This window comes from Leucoraja erinacea, chromosome 21, assembly GCF_028641065.1.
Source record: "Leucoraja erinacea ecotype New England chromosome 21, Leri_hhj_1, whole genome shotgun sequence".
NCBI classification, from domain to species: domain Eukaryota; kingdom Metazoa; phylum Chordata; class Chondrichthyes; order Rajiformes; family Rajidae; genus Leucoraja; species Leucoraja erinaceus.
The window spans coordinates 36,512,433-36,522,710 of record NC_073397.1 but is presented as its reverse complement, the minus strand read 5'-3'; the positions used below and the strand labels follow the sequence as shown (position 1 = coordinate 36,522,710).

At 48.9% G+C, this 10,278-nt stretch overlaps 1 protein-coding gene across 2 annotated transcripts in view; it reads left to right on the top strand.

The window, feature by feature from the left end:
• Window positions 1-3,711: 3,711 nt before the first annotated feature.
• Window positions 3,712-10,278, top strand: part of nol4lb (nucleolar protein 4-like b) — a 148,675-nt gene continuing 142,108 nt past the window's right edge. For both annotated transcript variants that reach the window (XM_055652671.1, XM_055652670.1), the window contains exon 1: window positions 3,712-4,037. In XM_055652671.1, the coding sequence (XP_055508646.1) occupies window positions 3,768-4,037 (270 nt within the window). In that variant the 5' untranslated portion in view covers window positions 3,712-3,767. The remainder of the gene's footprint in view (window positions 4,038-10,278) is intronic.

Here is a 10,278-nt window from a genome sequence, read left to right as displayed (position 1 = left end):
CTGATTGGGGATGATCAACCATGATCACATTGAATGGCGGTGCTGGCTCGAAGGGCCGAATGGCCTACTCCTGCACCTATTGTCTATAATAACTACACTCAACGTCTGTGCAAAGCCAACACCAATCCCTTCTCTCCAGAGACGCTGCCTCACCCGCTGAGTTACTCCAGCATTTTGGGTCTCACTTCTATTTTGAAGGTAGACACAATACACCACTTGCACAGATTTTTTTTTAACTGCTGATTAATTTTCAAGGAATGATCTCCCGCTAATTATGAGGCTAATGTGCACTACACTTAAAAGCATAATTAGTAATTACCAAGCACGTGGGATTTAATTGACAGGAAATGAAGGTAGGAAAGGCTATGAAAGGAAGTCAATGACAACGTTATCTGGTGATCGGTATCTGAATGTGGAATCGGCCGTTTTAAAATGACAACCCGCACTGTGTGGGAAGGAACTGCAGATGCTGGTTTACACCGGAGATAAACACGAAATGCTGGAGTAACTCAGCGGGACAGGCAGTATCCCTGGAGAGAAGGAATGGGTGACGTTTCGGGTCGGGTAGAGAGGGGAGAAAGCTGAACGAGAGGTGACGATAAGACACTAAACGCTGGAGTAACTCACTCAGTGGGTCTGAAGAAACGTCACCCATTCCTTCTCTCCAGAGATGCTGCCTGTCCCGCTGAGTTACTCCAGCATTTCGTGTCTATCTGCGGAGGTGGTACTTAATGGGTTTACATCAAGTCGGACACACGAGGGCCGGCGAGGTGATGGTCGCTTGGGATTCAGTCCAATCTCCTCCCCTACAGCCATTGTGTTGTGTTGGCACCAGTAGACGTGAATGCAGAAGGAAGGCGTGCGGCTCTAGGGATCTGCACTGCACCCAGCCCAATGTGTTTAAGAAGGAACTGTAGATGCTGGAACATGGAAGGTAGACAATCTTTTTTAAAATGCTGGAGAAACTCAGCGGGTGCAGCAGCATCTATGTGGAGTGAAGGAAATAGACAATAGACAATAGGAAATAGGCAACGTTTCGGGCCGAACCCCTTTGGGGTTCGGCCCGAAACGTTGCCTATTTCCTTCGCTCCATAGATGCTGCTGACAGGCAGCATCCCTGGAGAGAAAGAATGGGTCTGAAGAAGGGTTTCGGCCAGCACGTTTGTCTACCTTCACCCAACCCAACCCAACCCAATGGTCACTGCAGCACGGCCATGGCAACAGCTGCTGCCGCTTGTATTTACCTAGATAAGCATCTTCCCCAATGCCTCTTCCAATTGGACATACCGTTTATCATTAACCTGTTGTCTATCTAAACCTGCAAGGCAATATTTTACAGGTACAGTATGAACTGTAAGCGCCTCTAAATGAGAAAGGTTCTATCATTCAGATGTCATTTCCAGTTTTATGGAATTAAATGACGAGTCTGACTTCAATAGTTACCTGTGAATGCATTAAGGAAACCTGAACGGAAACCTCTGGAGACTTTGCGCCCCACCCAAGGTTTCCGTGCGGTTCCCGGAGGTTGCAGGTGGTTGCCGGAGGTTGCAGGTAGTGGAAGCAGGTAGGGAGACTGATGGAGACCTATTTCCTATTGCCTATTGTCTATTGCCTATTTCCTTCACTCCACATAGATGCTGCTGCACCCGCTGAGTTCCTCCAGCATTTTTGTCTACCTTCCATGGGAGGTTTCCGTTCAGGTTTCCTAAGTGGGACAGGGGCATAGAGTCACAAAGTGATACAGCGTGGAAACAGACCCTTCGGCCCAACTTGCCCACACCGGCCAACATTAGTCCCACCTGCCCGCGTTTGGCCCATATCCCTATCCTGTCTGATTGATTCTTAAAGGTTGGGACAGTCCCTGCCTCAACTCCCTCCTCTGGCAGCTTGTTCTATACACCCACCATCCTATGTGTCACAAGGGTGAACTGGGCAAGAGACTCCGTGCATCTACCCGATCTACCGGGCCGAATGGCCGCCTCCTGCACCTATTTTCTATGTCTATGTCCTCTCATGATGTTACACATTGTACTACAAACGGAGCAAGACATGAGCTGCTGGAGGAGACTAGACGGGCCAAGCAGCGTCTGTGGACGGAATAATGGACAAACAACATCATTTTTCAGACCCTGACATTTATCGAAAACTCTTCGACACATTTTTTTGTTAAATACGTCAATCAAAGAAGGTGCCGATGAAACGAAAGTTATCAACAGTTGTTTGCAACAACTAGACACAGGATCGACGATGCATATATGTGCTGGGGTGGAAATACAATAGACAATATGTGCAGGAGTAGGCCATTCAGCCCTTCGAGCTAGCACCGCCATTCAATGTGATCATGCTGATCCAATTCGAATTCAGGTTCGAATTCAGATATAAATGCGAGTATTCGACTATGATCAGCCATGATCACATTGAATGGCGGTGGTGGCTCGAAGGGCCGAATGGCCTACTCCTGCACCTATTGTCTATTATCTATAATAATTCCAAATAGTAACAAGACCAACACAAATAATGCGCCAACATTTCGCGGTGGTCTCTTCGCCCCGTAGTTATTGGAGACTCATCAGGTTCTCGCCCTCGTTTATACCTGGACACTTACATTGTGCAGACACAAAGCTGGAGTAACTCAGCGGGACAGGCAGCATCTCTGGAGAGAAGGAATGGGTGACGGCAGGGCTTCGATGCAGGGCTCCAGAGGCGAGGTGAGGCGAGGCACCCCTCCACCATGCACCCCCCACCCCCATGTCCCCCCCCTCCCCCCTCCTCCCTCCATCTCCATGCACCCCCACAAGGCGGCGCAGGCGCAGACCGCTGCATTCTTAAACGGGACATCTGCGCCGTGACGCCAGCGATTGGCTGTCACCCGAGAAACTTTTGTCCGTGTGTCCAATGAGGTGAGGGGCTGAGGATGGGGCGGGGGCGGGGCTGGCCCGGTGCCGGGGGTCGCGGGATCGAGACCCGGCACCGCCGCACCCCCCCCCCCCCCCCCCCCCCCCCCCCCCCCCCACCCCCCCACCCCAGCCCACAGTCACCCCCTCCACACAGCCCCTCCCTCCCCCCGCCGCCACCACTCCCCGGGCTGCTGCTCATTATCACATCTGGAGGGGCGGCGTGGGGAGAGTCTCTGCAAAAAAAAGCAAGGTACCGAAGTCTCCCAAACTGACCGAGCCTCTCCCCCCCCCCCCCCCCTGCTTGCCTTTTTTCCGGATATGTGAACTGCCCCTCTCTCTCTCTCCCACCCCCTATCTTTCTCCCCCCCCCCCCCCCTCTCTCTCCGTCTCTCCTCTCTCCCCACCCCCTCGCACTCTCCCTCTCTCTCTCTCCTCTCTCTCCCCATCTCTCCTCTCCCCTCCCTCTCTCCAGCTCTTCCACTCTCTCCCCCCCCCTCTCTCCCACTATCTATATCTCCCTCTCCCTCTATCTCTCTCTCCCTCTCCATCTCTCCTTCCCTCTCCTTCCCTCTCTCTCTCCTTCCTTCCTCTCTCTCTCTCTCTCTATCTCTCTCTCTCTCCCTCTCTCTCCTTCTCCTCTCTCTCTCTCCCTCTCTCTCTCTCTATCTCCCTCTCTATCACCCTCTCCCTTCCCCCCCCCTCCCTCCCTCTCTCCTTTTCATCCCTCTCCCTCTCTCCCTCTCCCTCTCTCTATCTCTCCCTCTCCCCTCTCTTTCTCTTCTCTCTCTCTCTCTCTCTCTCCCCACTCTCTCTCTCTCTCTCTCTCCCTCTCCCCCCCTCCCGTGCCTTTTCTCTACGGTGAACAAAGCGATGGATTGGGCAAGTGGCGGTGCCGGCGACATGTCCGCTCACTTTCAGGACTGGTGCCTCAGGACCTACGGCGATCTGGGCAAAACAAAGACGGTGACGCGGATGAAATACCAGCGGATTGTGCAGCTACTGAGCGGCGCCGAGCCCGGCTCGGCCGACAATGCCAAATTCAAATTCTGGGTCAAATCCAAAGGTTTCCAGTTGGGGCTGAGCGACCCGAGGACAGATGTTGCCGCCAAGACAGCGGTGTTCGTCCCGGTCAAAACCACGGTCAGTCTGCAGGCTGCGAGCGGTTGTTTCACACTTGTCTGCCCAATAACTGCTGTGTGTGTGTGTGTGTGTGTGTGTCTGTGTCTGTGTGTGTGTGTGTGTGTCTGTCTGTGTGTGTCTGTGTGTGTGTCTGTCTGTGTGTGTGTGTGTCTGTCTGTGTGTGTGTGTGTCTGTCTGTCTCTGTGTGTGTGTGTAAGTCACTGCTGGTCGCTTTACTCCGGGTAGGAAGGAACTGCAGGTGCTGGTTTACAGCAAGGATTGACACAGAGTGCTGGAGTAACTCAGCGGGACAGGCAGCGTCTGAAGTCTGAAGAAGGGTCTCGTCCCGAAACGTCACCCATTCCTTCTCTCCAGAGATGCTGCCTGTCCCGCTGAGTTACTCCAGCGTTTTGTGTCTATCTGTGTGTGGGTGTGTTGGTCTGGCACGGACTGCTCTGCATGTCCAGTTCGATGGGGGACATCTGGCCACCTCCCCTCTGTCTAGAGTCCCAGGGTCGCTGCCATTGCCCGAGCCCTCTGTGGACCAACTTTCCTCTACCCTGTTCCTTAATTTAAAAAAAACAACCATCGTTAGAGAATCTGGTGGCTTCAGATTATCCAAATAAGGGTGAAAATCCGCATCCCGGGCAACCAACGGCAAACATGTGTGTTTGCAAGTTTGTCCGAGGCAGTGGTGGCAAAGGGCGATGCTCGCGGTTTGCTCGTGTCCTGTTTCTCGTCCATGCCGACCAAGATGTCCCATCTAAGCTAGTCCCATTTGCCCGCATATATTTATGATAGGAGCAGAATTAGGCCATTCGGTCCACCAAGTCTACTCCGCCATTCAATCATGGCTGATCCAGCAGTATCTATGGAGCGAATGAACTAGGCAATAGGAAATAGGCAACGTTTTGGGCCGAAACCCTTTGGGTTTCGACCCGAAACGTTGCCTATTTCCCTCGCTCCATATTATTAATTATTATTATTATTATTATTATTAAAGTTTTATTTCAGACACAGGTCCATATACACATCAAACAGTACAAAGAATTACAAAGATACATTAAGAAATTGCATATTAGCCTAAAATATATATAAGCTATTGCACCAATGCCATCTTAGCCTAGAAGTGAATCTATAGCAGCTTTTCAGAGGGTTGCCTAAGGCTTCAATTATGTGGTTCTCCGATTTGTCCAGGCGACACATAAAACTAAACATCAGCTGTCTTAAGAGTGCCTTACAGGTTGGCACACTAGTACGGGCACCATATGGCAGCATTGATGCTGCTGCACCCACTGAGTTTCTCCAGCACTTTTTTTGTCTACCTTCGATTTTCCAGCATCTGCAGTTCCTTCTTAAACAAATCATGGCTGATCTGTCTCTCCCTCCTAACCCCATTCTGCAGCCATATTAAATGGTCAGCTCGACATAGACTACAAGACCCACACCAAACCCAAACCAATTAGGAGCTGACGAAGGCATTCGATACAATGTGTGATCTCAGCTACAAAGACAGATGTGTACAGCAATTCGTTCTTCCCACGCACAATTAAAGCATGGAATAATCTCCACCCAACTATAGTTACCCAACCAGATGCAACTACATTTAAAGTAGCTCTGTCTTCCCAATAACCCCTTCTGGCTTAAGCCCTCCCTCCAGTTTAAATTCCATTTGGAATATTTTGGAGGACCAATAACCAAGAACCTTGCCCCCATCACCCCTGACACCAACTAAACTGCCAGAGCCGAGTTGCTACACTGGGTCTTGATGCGGGTGGCCATTCTGTGGCACACACGGCTGTTTCCTGCTCCATCTATACCCATCAGTCTTTGCCCTCCTTCCTCCTGGATAGTTTTGATTGTAAAGGTCTTTGTAAAATAAAGCGTGTATGTGTGTCCCTCTGCCCAGTAGCCGCCACTGCCCGCCCGCCCGTCGCTGTGTTCCCCGGTGCCATCTTCAGCGACGTGCCTTGGGTCTTTGGCTGGTGGCCGGCCGGCCGGCACAATGCCCTCTGATACATTCCACATTCAGATCAATCTCAGTCACGGATATATATATATATATAAACATGTTTGTTTTCCACAAAGTGGGACGCTGCGCCTATAACCCGCTGGTGAGTTTAGTCAATCTTCTGTTCCGGCGGCATCGCCCTGCTACCTTTATCCCGATCCCCCTCCCATCTGCTGACTCCCATGCCTTGTGTCAGACACACTCACTGCCTGCATTTAGCACTCTCCCGACCAGGCAACCCGCTCATGGACGAGCAGCGCCGAGCGCCGCGCTCTCTGGATCATAGAAACATAGACAATAGGTGCAGGAGGAGGCCATTCGGCCCTTCGAGCCAGCACCGCCATTCATTGTGATCATCGCTGATCGTCCTATATCAATAACCCGTGCCTGCCTTCTCCCCATATCACTTGACTCCACTAGCCCCTAGAGCTCTATCTAACTCTCTCTTAAATCCATCCAGTGACTTGGCCTCCACTGCCCTCTGTGGCGGGGATCAGTCTGAAGAAGGGTCTCGACCCGAATAGAAACGTCGCCCATTCCTTCTCCCCAGAGACGCTCTGCCTGTCCCGCTGTGAATTACTCCAGCATGTTGTGTATACCTTTGATTTAAACCAGCATCTGCTGTGCTTTTCCTACACATTATTAATTAGCTAAAAAGCAACGGAAAGCGCGAGTGAGAAACAGAAAAGCGCCGGGAACTAAAAAACTGATTCATGGCGGGGGAACTGGGAACCTGGGATACTTTCCCAATGCGATTATCTTTTTGTGTTGTCGCAGAGAGAGTACGTTGAGACATAGTAGATTATGCCATGTAGATTATTAACCGCTATTATGATTTTTTTCAAAGAGCAATGAGCAAAGAGGTCGCATTTATTTCCGTGTCCAAGTCAGGCTGTGATACATCGAGTGTAGGTCGCCTGGCAACTGGCTGCGTCCTGGTTTCTCCAGCCAAAAATGCTGGAGAAACTCAGCGGGTGCAGCAGCATCTATGGAACGAAGGAAATAGGCAACGTTTCGGGCCGAAACCCGAAGGGGTTCGGCCCGAAACGTTGCCTATTTCCTCTTGCCTATTTCCTCTTGCCTATTTCCTCTTGCCCATTTCCTCTTGCCTATTTCCTCTTGCCCATTTCCTCTTGCCTATTTCCCTCTTGCCTATTTCCTCTTGCCTATTTCCTGCCTATTTCCTCTTGCCTATTTCCTCTTGCCCATTTCCTCTTGCCTATTTCCTCTTGCCCATTTCCTCTTGCCTATTTCCTCTTATTTCCTCTTGCCTATTTCCTCTTGCCTATTTCCTCTTGCCTATTTCCTCTTGCCTATTTCCTCTTGCCCTTTCATTTCCTCTTGCCCATTTCCTCTTGCCCATTTCCTCTTGCCTTATTTCCTCTTGCCCATTTCCTCTTGCCCATTTCCTCTTGCCCATTTCCTCTTGCCCATTTCCATTCTTGCCCATTTCCTCTTACCCCATTCCTGCCTCTTGCCCATTTCCCTCTTGCCTATCTTTTCCTATTTCCTCTTGGATTTGGGGTATTTTAGCCTCTTGCTAACCATTTCCTCTTGCCCATTTCCTCTTGCCCATTTCCTCTTGCCCATTTCCTCTTTCCCATTTCCTCTTTCCCATTTCCTCTTGCCTATTTCCTCTTGCCTATTTCCTCTTGCCTATTTCCTCTTGCCTATTTCTTGCCTATTTCCTCTTGCCTATTTCCTTTGGGTTTCGAACCTATGACTCTATAAGGCAAACCCAAGTACAATCGGTAGATCGATGAGGTACAATGGGTGTCCGATGATAAATCACCCGCTGACTTTCTCCAGCACTTTTGTCTACCTTCGATTTTCCAGCATCTGCAGTTCCTTCTTAAACGGTCTGCGTCCTGAATTCTGATGTGTAGGAAGGAACTGCAGATGCTGGTTTACACAACATGCTGGAGTAAACTCAGCGGGACAGGCAGCATCTCTGGAGAGAAGGCACAGGTGATGTTTCCGGTGCTTCAGAAGATGGTGCCTGACCCGCTGAGTTACTCCAGCATTTAGATTCTATCCCAGCTCCTAGTTCTGTGCAGGTAAATAGCTTGATTGTAATCATATGTTGTCTTTCTGCTGACTGGTAAGCAGGTAACATAAGCTTTTCACTGTACCTCGGTACACGTGACAATAAACTAAACTAGACAATTAATGCAGGAGTAGGCCATTCGCCCTTTGAGCCAGCACCACCATTCACTGTGATCATGGCTGATCATCTCCAATCAGTACCCCATTCCTGCCTTCTCCCCATATCCCCTGACTCTGCTATCTTTAAGAGCCCTATCTAATTCTCTCTTGAAAGTATCCAGAGAACCGGCCTCCAGGCAGTGAATTCCACAGACTCACAACTTTGTTTCACCATGTAGAATTTACAGCTGTGTTTATACATAGTCCCCCATGTCAGGGCACCATAATGTTTGGGACACATGGCTTCACAGGTGTTTGTAATTGCTCAGGTGCATAATAATTGCCTCCTTAATGCAGGTGTAAGGGAGCTCTCAGCACCTAGTCTTTCCTCCAGTCTTTCCATCACCTTTGGAAACTTATATTGCTGTTTATCAACATGAGGACCAAAGTTGTGCCAATTAAAGTCAAATAAGCCATTATGAGACTGAGAAACAAGAATAAAACTGTTAGAGACACCAGACAAACCTTAGGCTTACCAAAATCAACTTTTTGTAACATCATTAAGAAGAAAGAGAGCACTGGTGAGCTTATTAATCGCAAAGGGACTGGCAGGCCAAGGAAGACCTCCATAGTTGATGACAGAAGAATTCTCTCTATAATAAAGAAAAATTCCCAAACACACGTCCGACAGATCAGAAACACTCTTCAGGAGTCAGGTGTTGATTTGTCAATGACCACTGTCTGCAGAAGACTTCATGAACGGAAATACAGAGGCTACACTGCAAGATGCAAACCACTGGTTAGCTGCAAAAATAGGATGGCCAGGTTACATTTTGCCAAGAAGTACTTAAAAGATCAACCACAGTTCTGGAAAAAGGTCTTGTGGACAGATGAGACGAAGATTAACTTACAGTGGCTTGCAAAAGTATTCATGCCCCTTGAACTTTTCCACATTTTGTCACGTTACAACCACAAACGTAAATGTATTTTATTGGGATTTTATGTGATAGACCTACACAAAGTGGCGCATAATTGTGAAGTGGAAGGAAAATGATACATGGTTTTCAAATTTTTTTACAAATAAAAAACTGAAAAGTGTGGCGTGCAAAAGTATTCAGCCCCCTTTACTCTGATACCCCTAAATAAAATCCAGTGCAACTTCAGAAGTCACCTAATTAGTAAATAGAGTCCACTTGTGTGTAATCTAATCTCAGTATAAATACAGCTGTTCTGTGAAGGCCTCAGAGGTTTGTTAGAGAACATTAGTGAACAAACAGCATCATGAAGCCCAAGGAACACACCAGACAGGTCAGGGATAAAGTTGTGGAGAAGGTTAAAGCAGGGTTAGGTTATAAAAAAATATCCCAAGCTTTGAACATCTCACGGAGCACTGTTCAATCCATCATCCGAAAATGGAAAGAGTATGGCACAACTGCAAACCTACTAAGACATGGCCGTCCACCTAAACTGACAGGCTGGGCAAGGAGAGCATTGATCAGAGAAGCAGCCAAGAGGCCCATGGTAACTCTGGAGGAGCTGCAGAGATCCACAGCTCAGGTGGGAGAATCTGTCCACAAGACAACTATTAGTCGTGCACTCCACAAATCGGGCCTTTATGGAAGAGTGGCAAGAAGAAAGCCATTGTTGAAAAAAAGCCATAAGAAGTCCCGTTTGCAGTTTGCCACAAGCCATGTGGGGGACACAGCAAACATGTGGAGGAAGGTGCTCTGGTCAGGTGAGACCAAAATTGAAGTTTTTGGCCTAAATGCAAAACGCTATGTGTGGCGGAAAACTAACACTGCACATCACCCTGAACACACCATCACCACTGTGAAACATGTTGGTGGCAGCATCATGCTGTGGGGATGCTTTTCTTCAGCAGGGACAGGGAAGCTGGTCAGAGTTGATGGGAAGATGGATGGAGCCAAATACAGGGCAATCTTGGAAGAAAACCTGTTAGAGTCTGCAAAAGACTTGAGACTGGGGCGGAGGTTCACCTTCCAGCAGGACAACGACCCTGAACATACAGCCAGAGCTACAATGGAATGGTTTAGATCAAAGCATATTCATGTGTTAGAATGACCCAGTCAAAGTCTAGACCTAAAT